This window comes from Balaenoptera borealis (genome assembly GCF_965194805.1).
Source record: "Balaenoptera borealis genome assembly, chromosome: 20".
NCBI lineage: Eukaryota > Metazoa > Chordata > Mammalia > Artiodactyla > Balaenopteridae > Balaenoptera > Balaenoptera borealis.
In genome coordinates, this window is record NC_138879.1 from 22,976,490 (window position 1) to 22,995,256 (window position 18,767).

Sequence of the window (18,767 nt, forward strand, 5' to 3'; positions counted from 1 at the left end):
CAATCCTTTCAGGCGAGTAGCTTCTATAAGAACAAGCTAAATTTAATGTTATTAATCTTATCATTAGCCTTTTCTTCTACAATTTATTTATCTACAATTTAGTTGTCTTGTGTTATGTCTTCTTCTCGTCTACCCTAGGAATAGTGGCACACTCTCTAATTGACCCAAGTGGGAGATCACTGTCTTAGCCAGTATCACGGCTGAAGATAAGATACAGACTAGGAGCCCGTGGTATTCCTGCCTGGGCACGTTCATGGCATGTCCTAAACTGAGTAAAAGTCCAGGTCCCATGTTTCAGGGGTTCTCCTCACCTCACTTGACTCCTGCTCTTTCTGCTCACTCTGGGCTTCTGTGCTCTCACTGACAGAGTTGTCACTTTTCCACTGGTCCGTATCCCATTCCGCTTTGGACACCTTTACTTCTTGCTGCTTGCTGAGAAGCTTCATCAGGAGGCCTGTTCTAGAGATGAGGTTGGCACAGGCCAGCTGCACGTGGGTCTCCGAGCAGTCTATTTTCAAAGTCTGGATAACATGAGAAATGAGCCTTCGCATGTCATTGTTGGGGATGAGGGACTGCAGCTGCTGCTTTAGCTGAGTTTCAACTTGATCACCCGGGGATGTGAACCCTAGGAAAGTGAAGCCTGTGGGCTTAGAGGATAATTCAGTGCCCGTGTTGTGCTACTCCCATTGTGTTTCGTTGGTGTGTTGAACAGTTGGCATACTGTTGTCGGCAGCAACAGCAGAATGTGCAGTGGAGACGTTCCTATGGGTAGTGTTTCCAGGGCTGGTTCCTCCTGGCAGACTAGAGTTTCCTGTAGAAATAATTTCTTCAGAAACATTTTGTGCAGTATTGTTTTCTTAAGTAGTGTTTTCTATCGAAGGGTCTGAAAGAGAAAATAATTCTGGAAAAGGATTTCCCTGAGAAGTCACTTCTCCTGAAGATGAAACAGCCTCTCGCGGAGGGGAATTTATGAGACTCCTCCCTACAGAGAACGGAGGGCTTGCAAGCATCACTCTATAGGGTGAAATTTTCTTTCTGAACTTTCGACTCCTTTTGACTTTGGGTTTTCTGTGGACCCGATGAGTCCTAATTTTATGGAAGATGTATTATTTCCCAGAATGTGAGATTAGTTCAAAATCCTTAATATTTCTAACTCTAGCCTTTGCATCTTCTAAAACAAGTATAGTGTTGGATAAGTCTTTTGATTTGCTTTTAACCTCAGGTGGGGATTTTGGAGGGATGGAGGCAGAAGGCCTGCCCTTGAAGTACTGTTTCAGGGTAGAGGAACCTTCTGCCTTGTGTTCCTTTATGAATGAAGACTCTGCATTGGAGGACTTTCCCACCAGCTTCCTGGGCCTCTGCACCATGAGTAGCTGATTCAGCTTTCTTGGGGATGGCCTCCTGAGCCTTCTTTCTTCGGCAGTGCTCGCCACAGATGGCTGGGCATTCTGTTTCCCCCAGACGCTCTCATCTCCCACTGCTTGGAGGTGCATTTTCTGTAGGCCCCTCGGGCCCTTGAGGACCCTGTTCATTCTCAGCAGCTTTTCCTCTGTACTCTTAGTCTTTGCTAGGCTGTCTTTCTGTGGTTGGGCAGTTTCCAACTTCTTTTGAAAGATGTAGCGTTTATACATGGCACTTAAAAGGTTGGAACGCGTACGCGTGGCAGGTTTTTCTTCCTTTTTCACCTCATCCATTTTTTCTTGAGTTTCTGCATCTAACAAATTTTCCAGAAAATGGAGTTTCCTCCATCTATTTTTATTAGTTGAATTGTTGCGTACACGTTTAACAGAAGGGCTCCTTGTATTGTTTTTCAAAAGGCCCAGCGGCGTATCTCCATCTTGTGTATTTGAAAAAAGAACTTGAAGGAATGGTAATAATGTTGATTCCACATCTCCTAGATTTCCCTCTGAGATATAAGGCAGTATGTAAATTCGTGCCCTGATAATATCACTGTTTTTATTAAAGTCCAGCTGCTCATTCATGAAGCCTGACAAGCTGATAGCACTTTTATCTGAGGATGCCCTCTCTGACTCAATAGTCAGCTCGGGGCTGTTGTTCTTCTTCCACGCTTGTAACACCTTCATCAACGATCCTTCTGCATTCCCTAGAGATGTTTCTTCATCTCTCAAAAAAGAGGAGACTGTTTTTGATCATTGAAGACTGATGGGACAGCTTTTTGTCAGGCCACAGCCAAATAAATTAGGAATCAGTCAACGTTTGAGTGCCACTTAGGAGAAAAAGAAACCCACACTTAAGCCTATGACTGGCAACAACAAAATGTGAAAAAGGTATCTCTTGAAAAAGTGGCTATCTACTCAGAAAATTCTGTAGCGTGAAATATAGTAACTATATTCAGGATTACTCCACTGGTTCCCAGGGGCCAGTACTCAAGAAAAGCCAAGGCTGGAAGACAAATACTCCCCATCTCAGCTGGACTCTCTGCAGATCTACTGTGACTCCTCACATTCACATACCCCATCCTGTCCTGCCTCAGAGGCAGAGGAGTGTGAGGCTTCCTCTCTCCACCTCTTCAGTGTGCTTGAGTTCTTGCTACTATCACAGATGTCCACGACAACAACCGCCGCTAACAGGTGGTCACCTGGACATTCTCTTCTCCACCCACCCACCGAGTCCTTTGCTCAGTCCCTGCTTCCATATATCCCAGCCGCCATAACAGAAGGCTCTATACAGAAAAAAACACTATGTCCGCCGTGGCTCTTTGCTAAAATTTGGGCAGGGATCTAGGGTATATGTTACGAAGAGTTGCCAGATTGTTTGTCAACGTGGAATGTTCAACAAATCAATGGAATAATACTTGAGGTCCTAAAATGCAGAAGGGAGAAAGCAACTTGTGTCAGATGGCTACTTTGCTTTCATTTCATTTTACTTCTAATATTTCCAGCTTTACTTGGGGAACCATCCAAAGCTTATAACTGTGTGAAGGTAATGTGTACCATTGTGTAGCTGGGCTTCTCTTCCAAAAGGATTAAAAGTATTTTTGGTCAGGGTCAAAGGAGGAGGGAAGGGTCATGAGAAAGGAGGAGCATGGGCTTGCAGAGAGCCCCAAAAAGGGGACAGGAGATCGGGGCACTAGGGTCATAGCACTTAACACCTCTGATTTTGTTTTTCCTCGCCTGTAAAAGGAGATGAAAAATGCCTTTTCTGCACACTTCTGGGCGAGAAGGGAGTAATATAATTAGTAAAAAAATTGTTTGGGGCAGTTCCCTGGTGGTCTAGTGGTTAGGACCCAGCACTTTCCCTGCTGTGGCCCGCGGTCAATCCCTGGTTGGGGAACTAAGATCCCACAAGCTGTGTGGCACGGCCAATAAAAAATAAATTGTGTTGAAAAATCAGCAATATTGTCTTTATAGAAGTAGCAAAGTGTTATTATATATGACGTGCTCTAGATCACTGAAAGAGCCCTGTATTCAAGCTACCTGGGCAGGAAAGCACGTTTTGGAAGTCATCAAGTTAGTGCCAATAAATCTAATATATAGAAAAATAGTTGAAAGCCCCTGAGTGTTTTGTGGATAGAAAAGCTTGAGATTCAGAGCAAGTTCAGAGCTGGACAGTCTAAGAATAAACTAGCTCTCCCATCCATTAGAAGGGCTAGGTAGCAGCTTCTGGTTATGGAACCAGAAACTCTCAGGCTCCCAATAGGACATAAAACAGCATCACTTGTACTCTTTATAAAATTGCAGAAACAAATAAAAGAAACAAAAATATATTTACACCTGTCCTAGAAGACAAAGGGTAGTTGAGACCTAATGTATATAAGATCAGTTTACAAACTGTGACGCACTCTACGAATAAGTTCTCATTTGCAGAGAGCACAGCATAGGATATGTGGCCATTAATGTTAATTCCCTTCCCCCTTCCATGCCTTTCTTTTGTTCCTTTATGTATGCGGATCGGTTACATTATTAAGCTAACTATGTACCTGAGCTCTTATTAGCTTAATAATGTAACCAAGAATCTGATTTTTAGCAAGGGGGTAGTTCTTAGAAACGTAGGGAGCTGGACCGCTGAATGAATGAATTAAAATAATGCAATTACATCATTAATTTGAAAATTTATCATCACTGATTAAAAATAAAAATTATTAAAAAATTAAATTAAAATTTAAAAATTTATTATCCCGCAATTGAGACTCACCACAACGTGTGATGTCTGTCAGGCATTCACTGTCACAACGCAGCTTGACTGTCTTACAGACAACCTCAATAGTGTTTTTAAATTGGCAGAGGCAGCAGGCCATACGGCTAGGTAAGACCCTATAAAGGGAAACACAGGTAATTAAATTCGTGGTAAAAGAGTTACTTGAGTAGGTAGAAGAGGTAGGCCAAGGCCACCACAGACCAGTGCAAAAAGGAGTTCTTGGGGCATATGGACTGGAGAACTGGATAGCGGCCGGTTGGCCAATTGCTGCTCTTGACTGTTGTAAATAAACAAAGAGGAGAAGAGAGGTGCCCAGCAGAAGGATTAGGATGGCAGCAGGTATGGTATGCCTAGAAAAAAGGGAATAGGGATTAGAATTGGGTGACATTGATCTGTAGTTTAATTCAGAAGTATCTCCTTCCAACCCGAAAGCCTCACTTGGGGTTGAGAGTACACAGGAAGAAGGCGGACTTCTAAGAAGAGTCTGAATAAGACCGCACCTTCTGGAGTCCTTTTCTCAGTTCCTATTTGTGAGTAGTAATATATTAGAAATCATTCTAGTAAGAAAAAAGCATCGTGTGGTTAAACAATAACAGAGATCGCATTGGCCAAATCTGGACAAAAGGAACATTCCAAAGAATAACATTATCATTATAATAAGGTATAACATAGTTAATTTTTAAAAAAGCACATGAGTTCACAATGCTACTCAAAATGAAAAGTGGGGGAGCTCTTCTTTATAGAATAATGTCAGCTAATAAATGCAAAAGGAATGATAGAATTAGGAAAGTGTCATTTTGCAACTATCAATGTAATAATCGATTCAGACAAGGATTATCATTGATGCACAGTTGGGTGAAGAGTTGTTTGAAAGTAGGATCTTCACTGATCCCAACGTATCACCCCACATATTATTTATCAATTACCAAGGGGAAAAATAACTTTACAATGGAGAGATATGCAACATACCACCTTAGTCAAGTGATCAAACTTAGCACTGGGCCACCTGAAGTGATGAAGTATGAAGAATACATCACCTATATAGTATTCTTCCCCAAAATGTTTACTTTGAATCTAATGAGGAAACAGACAAATCCAGATTGTGGGGCAATTTACAAGACAACTGGCTTAGACTCTTCAAAAATGCCAATGTCATAAAACATCAAAAAAAATAGTAGGGAAATATTCTAGATTAAAGGAAACAAAGACATGACATGCAATGCCTAATCTTTAACTGGACCCTGTATCAAAACAAAACAGACTTAAACTATGTTATTGGCTTCTGGCCAAGATGAAGTAACAAGGACCAATTTGACCTCCCACCTGAAACAATGAAAACATCAGACAGGACATATGAAACAACAGTTTTCAAGAAACTGGACCTCAGGCAATAAAGTTCAGTGATCCCGAGGAGATGGGAAATAAATGAAGTGATCCCTCTAATTGCCCTACCTTACTTCTCTGAGAGAGTTTCCAGGTCATGGTAAAGGGAAGAGAAGTCCAGGCAGAGACTGGTGGACTCCCTGACTGAGGAAATGGAGCTGAGAGTCTGGGAAAACCAACGTAACTAGAGTTCACAAAGCAGAGTATCAGAGAGAAAAGAAGTGCACAGACAAAGAACTCTGGAGATATGCAGAGGGATCTCTTGAGAATTCAACAAAGTATTGGTCAGTACATTTCTGTGAGGAATTCCCTGATGCCAGGAAAAGAACCACATGAAAGGATTAATAATAAGAATAACTGGATATCACACAGGGTTGTAGGAATAGTACCTGTTCCTACAAGTCAGACTGCAAAACCTCATGATACTCAGAAAGGACTTGTCTCCGTAGTTGCATATAGTGAGCTCCAGACTAAAGGCTACTTGGACTCCTACCCAACGAATCTTACACACTAGACCTAAAAGAATAAAATTGTTCTGAGTAACTTAATTTCACCCGAAACAAAGCCCAAGCATTTTACAGGAATATGTATATATATATATATCACACAATAAACTAAACCTCACAATATCTGGGATCATATGAAAAATTGCCAAGCATGCAAAGAAGTAGGAAAATATGACCCATACTGAGGAGAAAAGGCAATCAATCAAAACTAACCCATAATCCATACAGATGTTAGAATTGGCAGAAAAGAACATTTAAAAAGTTATTACACATGAAGAAAAGTTATTACAACTGCATTTCATATGTTAAAAAACCCAGAATAAACACTGAAAATGTTAAGTATAGGCATGGAAAATGTAAAACAGACCCAAATTGTGCTTCTAGAGATTAAAAACAATGTCTAAATGAAAAAGACACTGAACGAGGTTAATGGCAGATTAGACACTGCAGAAGAAAGGGTCAGTGAACATTAAGGCATAGTAATAGAAACCATCCAAAATGAAACAAAAAGAGTAACAAAACAAAACAACAACAAAAATGAATAGAGCCTCAGTGAGTTGTGCAACAACTTCAAGTGGCCTAATACATGGGTACTTAGAGTCCATGAAGGAGAGGAGAAATACAAAAATTTGAAGAAATAATAGCCAACACTTTTCCAAATTGGTAAACACTATAAACCCACAAAGTCAAGAAGATCAACGAACTTTAAGCATAAGAAACATGGACAAAACTACACCAAGGCACAAAAAATAATCAAATTGCTCAAAACCAGCAATAAAGAGAAAAATTTAAAAGCAGCCAGAGGAAAAACCTATACACTACGTACAGAGGAACAAAGATAACAATGACATCAGAATTCTTGTTGGAAACAATGTAAACGAGAACTCAGTGGAATAACACCTTTAAAGTACTGCATTGAATTCTATCAAGCTAGAATTCTATACCCAGATCTGTCCAAACAAAAGCAAAATGAAGGCTATCTCAGACATACAAAAGCTGAAAGAATTCATTACTAGTAGACTTTCACTATAAGAAATGGTAAAAGAAGTATTTTTAAGCAGAAGGAAAATGACACTTGTTTGGAATATGGATCTACACAAACGATTAAGAATACTGGAATTGGGACTTCCCTGGTGGTTCAGTGGTTAAGAATCTGCCTGCCAGTGCAGGGGACACGGGTCCCATCCCTGGTCTCGGAAAGTCCCACATGCTGTGGAGCAACTAAGTCCGTGCGCCACAACTCCTGAGCCCGCGCGTCTAGAGCCCGTACTCCACAGCAAGAGAAGCCACCGCAATGAGAAGCCCGTGCACCGCAATGAAGACCCAACGCAGCCAAAAAAGAAAAAAGGAAACAAAAAATCCTGGGAATATACTTTTCAGTAAAAGAACATAGTGTATCTCAGTCCTCATGACTAAAGAGAAGAATCAAGTAGTAGTAGGTGGAAAAGTGGCTTTGATTCTCAGTTTGTGGGTTCTGAATCTGAAGGAATTATTGTCCTTACCTCAATGAGACAGAGAATTGTAACCAAAATCGTCACTACTACAGTTACAGATATTGCCAAGATGAGTTTGTTGTTACAGCCATATCCTGGAACTTCTTTTGTGAGCTAAAAAAATAAATAACAATTTTTTAAAAACAAGGAGATACAAGGGATGAAAGCTAACTCTTCTTAAACCTATTCTAAACAATCGCTAACTATTCTTAAACTACTATAAAACCCAATCCTTTCAGGCGAGTAGCTTCTATAAGAACAAGCTAAATTTAATGTTATTAATCTTATCATTAGCCTTTTCTTCTACAATTTATTTATCTACAATTTAGTTGTCTTGTGTTATGTCCTCTTCTCGTCTACCCTAGGAATAGTGGCACACTCTCTAAATGAGCCAAGTGGGAGATCACTGTCTTAGCCAGTTTCACGGCTGAAGATACGATACAGACTAGGAGCCCGTGGTATTCCTGCCTGGGCACGTTCATGGCATGTCCTAAACTGAGTAAAAGTCCAGGTCCCATGTTTCAGGGGTTCTCCTCACCTCACTTGACTCCTGCTCTTTCTGCTCACTCTGGGCTTCTGTGCTCTCACTGACAGAGTTGTCACTTTTCCACTGGTCCGTATCCCATTCCGCTTTGGACACCTTTACTTCTTGCTGCTTGCTGAGAAGCTTCATCAGGAGGCCTGTTCTAGAGATGAGGTTGGCACAGGCCAGCTGCACGTGGGTCTCCGAGCAGTCTATTTTCAAAGTCTGGATAACATGAGAAATGAGCCTTCGCATGTCATTGTTGGGGATGAGGGACCGCAGCTGCTGCTTTAGCTGAGTTTCAACTTGATCACCCGGGGATGTGAGCCCTGGGAATGTGAAGCTTGTGGGCTTAGAGGATAATTCAGTGCCCGTGTTGTGCTACTCCCATTGTGTTTCGTTGGTGTGTTGAACAGTTGGCATACTGTTGTCTGCAGCAACAGTAGAATGTGCAGTGGAGACGTTCCTATGGGTAGTGTTTCCAGGGCCGGTTCCTCCTGGGAGAGTAGAGTTTCCTGTAGAAATAATTTCTTCAGAAACATTTTGTGCTGTATTGTTTTCTGAAGTAGTGTTTTCTGTAGAAAGGCCTGAAAGAGAAAATAATTCTGGAAAAGGTTTTTCCTGAGAAGTCTCTTCTCCTGAAGATGAAACAGCCTCTCGTGGAGGTTACTAAATAACCAAGAGATCACTGAAGAAATCAAGGAGGAAATCAAAAAATTCCTACAGACAAATGACAATGAAAACACGACGATCCAAAACCTATGGGATGCAGCAAAAGCAGTTTTAAGACGGAAGCTTATAGCTATACAAGCCTACCTAAAGAAACAAGAAAAATCTCAAGTAAACAATCTAACCTTACACCTAAAGGAACTAGAGAAAGAAGAACAAACAAAATCCAAAGTTAGCAGAAGGAAAGAAATCATAAAGATCAGAGCGGAAATACATGAAATAGAAACAAAGAAAACAATAGCAAAGATCAATAAAACTAAAAGCTGGTTTTTTGAGAAGATAAACAAAATTGATAAGCCATTAGCCAGACTCATCAAGAAAAAGAGGGAGAGGACTCAAATCAATAAAAGTAGAAATGAAAAAGGAGAAGTTACCACAGACACCGCAGAAATACAAAGCATCCTAAGAGACTACTACAAGCAACTCTATGCCAATAAAATGGACAACCTGGAAGAAATGGACAAATTCTTAGAAAGGTATAACCTTCCAAGACTGAACCAGGAAGAAACAGAAAACATGAACAGACCAATCACAAGTAATGAAATTGAAACTGTGATTAAAAATCTTCCAACAAACAAAAGTCCAGGCCCAGATGGCTTCACAGGTGAACTCTATCAAACATTTAGAGAAGAGGTAACACCCATCCTTCTCAAACTCTTCCAAAAAATTGCAGACGAAGGAACACTCCCAAACTCATTCTATGAGGCCACCATCACCCTGATACCAAAACCAGACAAAGATACTACAAAAAAAGAAAATTACAGACCAATATCGCTGATGAATATAGATGCAAAAATCCTCAACAAAATACTAGCAAACAGAATCCAACAACACATTAAACGGATCATACACCACGATCAAGTGGGATTTATCCCAGGGATGCAAGGATTCTTCAATATACGCAAATCAATCAATGTGATACACCATATTAACAAATTGAAGAATAAAACACTTATGATCATCTCAATAGACGCAGAAAAAGCTTTTGACAAAGTTCAACACCCATTTATGATAAAAACTCTCCAGAAAGTGGGCATAGAGGGAACCTACCTCAACATAAAAAAGGCCATATACGACAAACCCATGGCAAACATCATTCTCAATGGTGATAAACTGGAAGCATTTCCTCTAAGATCAGGAACGAGACAAGGATGTCCACTCTCACCACTATTATTCAGCATAGTTTTGGAAGTCCTAGCCACGGCAATCACAGAAGAAACAGAAATAAAAAGAATACAAATTGGAAAAGAAGAAGTAAAACTGTCACTGTTTGCAGATGGCATGATATTATACATAGGGAATCCTAAAGATGCCACCAGAAAACTACTAGAGCTAATCAATGAATTTGGTAAAGTTGCAGGATCCAAAATTAATGCACAGAAATCTCTTGCATTCCTATACACTAATGATGAACAATCTGAAAGAGAAATTATGGAAACACTCCCATTTACCATTGCAACAAAAAGAATAAAATACCTAGGAATAAACCTACCTAGGGAGACAAAAGACCTGTATGCAGAAAAGTATAAGACACTGATGAAAGAAATTAAAGATGATACCAACAGATGGAGAGATATACCATGTTCTTGGATTGGAAGAATCAATATTGTGAAAATGACTATACTACCCAAAGCAATCTACAGATTCAATGCAATCCCTATCAAATTACCAATGGCATTTTTTACAGAACTAGAACAAATCATCTTAAAATTTGTATGGAGACACAAAAGACCCCGAATAGCCAAAGCAGTCTTGAGGGAAAAAAACAGAGCTGGAGGAATCAGACTCCCTGACTTCAGACTATACTACAAAGCTACAGTCATCAAGACAATATGGTACTGGCACAAAAACAGAAACATAGATCAATGGAACAAGATAGAAAGCCCAGAGATAAACCCACGCACCTATGGTCAACTCATCTATGACAAAGGAGGCAAAGATATACAATGGAGAAAAGACAGTCTCTTCAATAAGTAGTGCTGGGAAAACTGGACAGCTACATGTAAAAGAATGAAATTAGAACACTCCCTAACACCATACACAAAAATGAACTCAAAATGGATTCGAGACCTAAATGTAAGACCGGACACTATAAAACTCTTAGAGGAAAACATAGGAAGAACACTCTCTGACATAAATCACAGCAAGATCTTTTTTGATCCACCTCCTAGAGTAATGGAAATAAAAACAAAAATTAATAAATGGGACCTAATGAAACTTCAAAGCTTTTGCACAGCAAAGGAAACCGTAAACAAGACGAAAAGACAACCCTCAGAATGGGAGAAGATATTTGCAAACGAATCAACGGACAAAGGATTAAACTCCAAAATATATAAACAGCTCATTCAGCTCAATATTAAAGAAACAAACAACCCAATCCAAAAATGGGCAGAAGACCTAAATAGACATTTCTCCAAAGAAGACATACAGATGGCCAAGAAGCACATGAAAAGATGCTCAACATCACTAATTATTAGAGAACTGCAAATCAAAACTACAATGAGGTATCACCTCACACCAGTTAGAATGGGCATCATCAGAAAATCTACAAACAGCAAATGCTGGAGAGGGTGTGGAGAAAGGGGAACCCTCTTGCACTGTTGGTGGGAATGTAAATTGATACAGCCACTATGGAGAACAGTATGGAGGTTCCTTAAAAAACTAAAAATAGATTTACCATATGATCCAACAATCCCACTACTGGGCATATACCCAGAGAAAACCATAATTCAAAAAGACACATGCACCCCAATGTTCACTGCCGCACTATTTACAGTAGCCAGGACATGGAAGCAACCTAAATGCCCATCGACAGACGAATGGTTAAAGAAGATGTGGTACATATATACAATGGAATATTACTCAGCCATAAAAAGGAACGAAATTGAGTCATTTGTTGAGACGTGGATGGATCTAGAGACTGTCATACAGAGTGAAGTAAGTCAGAAAGAGAAAAACAAATATCCTATATTAAGGCATGTATGTGGAACCTAGAAAAATGGTACAGATGAGCCGGTTTGCAGGGCAGAAGTTGAGACACAGATGTAGAGAACAGACATATGGACACCAAGGGGGAAAAACTGCGGTGGGGTGGGGATGGTGGTGTGCTGAATTGGACGATTGGGATTGGCATGTATACACTGATTTGTATAAAACTGATGACTAATAAGAACCTGCAGGATAAAAAAACAAACAAACGAAACAACTAATACTAAACTTTCATTGGGTTATCTGTATGGAAATATGTTAATATAAATGTTTCAGACATTACGTGAAATTTCTAAAAATCTTATATGTTCTGGTATCATAAGTCATAATTCTAGTTATTACTTTAAAATGTATATCTCAGAAAAAACTAAATTTCATTGTCAATTGCACTATTATGAACTTTCATCAAATCTTTATCCGTGGTCATTTTTAAGTCTTTTGTCAGTTACAGACAGTTCTGGGTGTACTCTGATGCTTTTGCAAATATGTTCCTATAAAAGGGTTTCATCTTCAAGGAATTCATAGAAAAGACTCTGACAAGTACAGGTTTCTGGGAACTGTACTGCTGAACTGAATGAATAAGCATTTTCAGAACTCTAATGGAAAGCTGATGAACTCATAAAAGTGCTAACAAAAGATCAAGATGAAAAAAAAAATTAATTACATGGCACTGAGTGAACTGATGAGGATGAGTATAATTTTTGTGACTTTCTGTTTGAATTAAAAAGAAAAAATTCCACAAGGACTCAGAGGTAAAGAATATAGAAATCAATTTTCACTGCAAAGTAAAGGAGCTGTTACAGTGGAGGATTACTGGACTGAATGTCAATATTATGACATAGTATGAGTGTGTTTCGTGTTTGGTAATGGCAATCATTGTTGCTTTTGTTGTGGTCATCCATTTACAATGCTTGGTGTCAGTCTATTTATCTCTTGTAAAAATAAAATACAGTGTGTGTGTGTGTGTGTGTGTGTGTGTGTGTGTGTGTGTGAAAAAAAAAAGAAATTCTCTAGGATAATGCTGAAAGGACAAAGAGTCATCTTAAAGCTGCTACTAGTAGCTAAGTTGTGAATACTTGAACATCAGTAAGAAAAAGTTATTATCATTATATAAGAAGTTGAGTCTGTGCCTGTGAATGATATTCAAAGAGAGAAAAGTTAAAAATAAAGTATATAAGAGCTACTTTTACTACAACTAAAGGACATATCATAGGACATTTATTTTAATGAACTTTGAGTGAGTACTGAAAAAAAAAAGGTCTTACCTAAAACCACAATCAGCAGTTTCCGGAATGCATCTGTCATAGCCTTCTGAATAGCAAGCTTCTGGGTTACCTTCCTTTTCATAAGGAATGATAATGACCCTAAATCCAACCAAAACAGATGAATTTAAAATGCCTATCTGAATAACTGATTTCTAGGTTATGTGTTTAAAACTAAAAATGCATCTGTCATTCTTAGATCATTATCTTAGTGATTAAGGGCAGGCACAACACTGGGGTACTGCTGAATGTCTCTGTTGTAGGTATACCCTGGCATGGCACATTTTTACTGCTCAGATCTATTCTGGAAGTTCCTAAAATACTCGATGGGAAATGCAAACCAAGAACGTGGCACAAATCTCATGTTACTCACAGATTTCAAATGGACAAGCTGAGGCTACACTGCTACAGACCCTGCTCTCCTGTGCGTAAAGGGCTGGATTCATACAGTGAGATAGACTTGGTGGTAGTGCAGATGATCTGGCCTCTCCTCAACCATCACCCACTCAGGTGGATGGTGGAGCCTCCTCCACTCCATTCGCTAACAGTTCCGCCTCTGACGTAAAACCCTAAGCCCAAGTGCCATGGATTCTAGGAAAAAACTCAGTACCAGTCGGAATCCCCTTTCTAGGGATCTACATTTACTTTTTCCGCTCAGGCCCCTCTATAGGAGGCAAAGGACTGAACATTTACACAAGAGTTTATTTCAATCTTTAGACAATGATTTTGTTGGGATAACTGAAGGCCAGAAGACATCTGTATTTGAGGGATTATTTTAGCAAAAAACAAATTATTAACCAAAAAAAAAAAAAAAAAAACCAACTAACTAATTTTCCCTCCTCCTAAGTTTCTTGGCAGGCAGTCAGTTCTAAAATTCTAAAGTTTAAGGTGCTGTCAGGTATTGCCTAAGATAAAAACCTATATTGTCAGGCAGAAAAATTCTGCCCAGGGCTTTAGTTGCTTAGCCAAGGTGATGATGTATCTAAAAGTTGAGTTTCAGAAAGAAAGGAAAAAAGAGAAATCCCACTCCCTCACCTCCCCACACACACACATACTGGAAAACAGACCTTCCTCCAACTTATCCAAAGGTTCCTCAGCCATGCCAGCTGCAGGACTCCTGCACTCGTGGGAGGGCAACGCCACCTCTAAAGCACAGAAGAACTTCAGGCTTTGCTTCTGAAGTGGTGTCACAATATCTTCATTTTCCCTTTCTTCAAGGTTAGAAAGATCCTGAAGCTGTTAGGATTTTGAATTAAAGGCTAGACTTCAAAATATGCTGGTGTTAGCGATAAAAACTAAACTCCAGCAATCCCAGGTAATACTTTAGGTATGCTATAGCTTCAAAGTCAAGTGAGACTTGCAAATGAATGACTAAATATAGACAACACTTTTTTATTATATACCATACAAATACTGGAGAAAATTATGGACACCACCATCCAAGTCATTGAGATTATCACTAATTCTAGGTGGCAGGCCAATGCTCAGATACTTCCATGTGGAAGCCTCTCACATCTCCTCCCCATAGCCCTGCTCTATGCTTCTCTCTAAAGTCTAGGAGTTCAATGTTGAAAGGAGTCTGGTTAGTCAAAGAAAATCTACAGAGTTTACCCTGATGATCCTTTTTGACCACCCATTGAAACCAAAGTAGTAATTTGCCAATTCTTGGCATCTGGAGCTGTTCAGGGCAAGCGTATTATGTCGAACCGCCTTATGTCTGGTGCCGAGACGACCCTAAAGACATAAAAGACCTAAAAATATCACAACCCTACATAGAGACTTATTTTGAATATACCTGAGATTTATCAATACCAATTTCATAGAGTGAAGATTAAATAGAACATTTTAAGCAATGAGTTCAAAGTGAACCCTAAATAAATGTTATTTATTATTTTTAAGTCAGTACCTTTCTGCATCATTTCCAGGGCCCCTGATTAACCGGAAGGTTCCCTGACCTCTGGTGGTGAAAGTGATGATGAAAGCAACAAAGGAAGCCCAGCAGAAGCCTATTACGGGGCTGGGGGTAAGCAAAGGAAGTGAACTGTTTTAGTCATCTCATCCTGTATGAGATGAGAATATGACCTGAAGACGAGATAAGATAGACCTGCAACTGAATTAGGACCTTAATCTGTAGCACCCCCTCCCCAAGTTACTAACCCCTGTTAGAAGAGGGAATACGTATACCTCTATAAATGTAAGTAAAGCAACCAAAAGAATCAGAGGTTCATCTGCATTAACAAGCTTCTTTGAGAGTGCAAATATTTCCAGTCTTAGCTCTCTAAATAACTTACATATTACTGTGGATTTTTTTACATCACTAGTTCTTTCTTAAATGTCTATTTCCATTTCGAACAGGGTGTAGTATAGAAATACAGTCATAAAAATTCAAATAATACAAATAAAGTCAAAGCATTGTTAATTCTTTTTTGATGTGTTTGTGCATCTTCCTCCGTCACTAGTTTATGAGCTCCTTAAGTGCTTGAAGGAACCATATATTATTCTTTCCTTGTTACCAGAAACAAGCATAGATCTTGGCATATAATAGAGGAGTGATGGTCTGTTGACTGAGTGAATGAATGAGTACATAAGAAAATGAAATTACTTTCTCCAACTGAAGCTGCCTGCTGGGAAGGAGAAATGAAGACTAATTTTTAAATGTGGAGTGTCGCAACATTTAAAACAGGGAGGCTAGGCCCTGTACGGTGAGTCATAATGGAGCGGTCCTGGACAATTAGGAAGCTTCAGAAGGGCTCTGAGTCCCTGGGTAGTAGAGACAGTTGACATCTGGGATAACCTGGCCACAGTTCTTGCTGGCAAACATTTCCCTTCGTGCTACTGAGAAAAACTCAGATACATTAGGCCTTTCCTTCATTTTAGTTGAAGATGTTATTCTCTTGTCTGTATGTACAAAAAATACAGAGGAAAAAAGATAAGAAGTATGTATACCTGCTAATGAATAAAAGAAGACATAATTGGAACTTCCCTGCTGGTGCAGTGGTTAAGACTCTGTGCTCCCAATGCAGGGGGCCCGGGTTCGATCCCTGGTCAGGGACCTAGGTCTCACGTGTATGCTGCAACTAAGAGTTTGCATGCCACAGTTAAGGAGCCTGTGAGCCACAACTAAAGGAGCCTGCCTGCTGCAACTGGGGAGCTCACCTGCCGCAACTAAGGAGCCCGCCTGCTGCAACTAAGACCCGGTGGAACCAAATAAATAAATAAAATTTAAAGAGAACGCATAATTAAAGTAGGTAACAATTTCGGGGCTGTGGGTAGTAAACTAAGGCTCTGCATTAAAGAAATCTAATACGAATGCCCTTTTCTCTCAACTCTATAGTGACTTGTAGAACATTTTCTTCATTACTCTATCAGTGCGGGCTTTATGCTGTGAAAATCTCAGAACCTAAGCTTATGGAATGGTCTTAATGTCCAATGTGAAAAAAGAACTCATTACTCACAACTGATACCAAGTAACTGTCTCATAATCTTTCCAGGATCATGCGTAATATCTCAGTGGTTATGTGAAATGGGAAGTAAAATTGGATGGCATGTTAATATGGAATAAGGTTTCTACAATGCATTAAAGGATATTTTAACCATTTTCTGGAATCTGAATGGAGTTCTGAATAGGCAGTTTGAGAGTGATGATGATGATGAAGCCTCCTTTATGTTACATCTGACAAAAGTTTGTCAAGCTCGGGACTTCCCGGGTGGCACAGTGGTTAAGAGTCCGCCAGCCAATGCAGGGCACACGGGTTCGATCCCTGGTACGGGAAGATCCCACATGCCGCAGAGCAACTAAGCCCGTGTGCCACAACTACTGAGCCTGTGCTCTAGAGCCCGTGAGCCACAACTACTGAAGCCCGCGTGCCTAGAACCCGTACTCCGCAACAAGAGAAGCCATCGCGATGAGAAGCCCACGCACCGCAAGGAAGAGCAACCCCCGCTCGTCGCAACTAGACAAAGCCGGCGCGCAGCAACAAGACCCAACGCAGCCAAAAATAAATTAATTAATTAATTTAAAAAACAATTTGTCAACCTCACAGATTTAAAATCCACATAAAAGTAAATATAAGGAAGACTCTTGTGAAGATTCCTTAAATTAAGGGGCAGCATAAAATGACATGGTGTTTAACATCACTTAAGTTTGAGTTTGGCCTCTAGTTTCCACATTTACTGTCATGAACCTTAAGTAAGTCACTTAACCATCCTGAGTTCGAGTTTCTTCATCTAAAAAAAAAAAAAGAAAGAACTGGGGAACTGGGGGATCAGTGGAGCAGTGCATCTGAGAGCATTCTGTACACCACAGTGCTGTACAAACGCTGGCCTTCCCCCCTCCCCCACCCCGGGATCTTACTTCCCAGACCAGGGATTGAACCCGGGCCCTCAGCAGTGAAAGTGCAGAGTCCTAACCACTGGACCCCCCAGGGAATTCCCGATGGCCTATTAGTTTTAAATTCAGCACTTCATCCCAGTAGAGCAAGGAATTCCACATTTGGACCCACCTTCACTGGAGATGCCTAAAAAAGCTGCTTCTGGTCGCATGCCTTTTGGGCTCTGTGGGCATCCCTTGCTGAATAAACCTTGATGATGGCATAGAACCCAGGACCGGCCACTGCTGCGTTTGGGACGACTCGGACCGAATACAGAAGGCCAAACTGGGAGAAGACTGTGAACAGAGAATGCTGTAGGGTGGTCCCATGCTAAGTAAGTGCAGGCAATTTCACGCCCAGGAAGCCAAACCGCCCGTTCCCTTCCATTCCCCCAGCCCTTCGCCGCAGGCAACTGTGGTGATCCTGCAAATCCAAACACTTCTCATTTCATGAACAGGTTTCCCTCTGAAATCCTAAGCTTCGAGAAGCATTAGGAGGCAATGCCGGCTGTTGGGAGCTATCTCTCAAAAATCTGTGGGGGCGAGCTGACTGCTCAGGTCGGCTCTAGAACTAAGATTCCTCTCAGCGGACACCACAGGCAGATGAGGTGCTGAAGCAGTACCCCGGGGAGCCCAGTTACTGAGGCGCGAGGTGGCTTCCTCCAGCCCTCCCTCCGCCCCGGCTCGGCTCACTTACAAGGCCTCGGCCGTGGGTCCAGAGCTCAGCTCCCACACCAGCAAGGTTTTGTCACCCACGATGGGAACCACAAATGTTACCAACGGCACCATCCGACCGTTACCGCTCGTGCGCGGCTCAGTGCGCAAGCGGACTGCGCCTGCGCACGCGCGCCTGCGGACGGGCGTCTGCGCAAGGCGTGTGTGGTCGCACGCCTGCGCAGGGACATATGCGCACGCGCGATAGCGAAAGGGCCTCTGCGCCCGGGCGCCTGCGCACGGACGTTTGCGCCCGCGCGTCTGCGGACGAGCGTCTGTGCACGGCGTCTATGAACCCCTTCTGCCTACGCGCGCATACGCACCGACTCTCCGCACGCGCGCCAGCGCAGACGTAGTGCGCAGGCGCTGTGCGCAGGCGCGCGTGCGCAGATGCGGTGCTCAGGAGCGCGTGCGCAGACGCGGTGCGAGGCTCGAGTGCGCAGACGCCCGTGCGCAGGCGCGAGTGCGCAGACGCCCGTGCGCAGGCGCAGTCCGCCTGCGCACCGAGCCGCGCACGAGCGGTAACGGTGGGATGGTGCCGTTGGTAAATTTTGTGGTTCCCATCGTGGGTGACAAAACCTTGCTGGTGTGGGAGCTGAGCTCTGGACCCACGGCCGAGGCCTTGTAAGTGAGCCGAGCCGG

General features: G+C 41.5%; 1 protein-coding gene across 24 annotated transcripts in view; it reads right to left on the reverse strand.

Moving 5' to 3' along the window:
* LOC309618603 (leucine-rich repeat-containing protein 37A2-like) overlaps positions 1-18,352 on the reverse strand; it is a 29,453-nt gene extending 11,101 nt beyond the window's left edge. For 2 of the 24 annotated variants that reach the window (XR_014238545.1, XR_014238546.1), the window contains exons 1-4: positions 17,545-18,064; positions 13,046-14,776; positions 8,079-8,650; positions 312-7,654 (exon numbers count right to left, since the gene is read on the reverse strand). Coding sequence is in view for 1 of the 24 variants with exons in the window: in XM_082372626.1 (XP_082228752.1) it covers positions 312-551 (240 nt within the window). In the remaining 23 variants the exon portion in view is untranslated. Of the gene's footprint in view, positions 1-311; positions 7,655-8,078; positions 8,651-13,045; positions 14,777-17,544; positions 18,065-18,104 lie in introns of those variants that run through there. The other 22 variants (XR_014238552.1, XR_014238553.1, XR_014238540.1 and 19 more) reach the window with 21 other exon arrangements.
* Between the last annotated feature and the right edge of the window lie 415 nt (positions 18,353-18,767).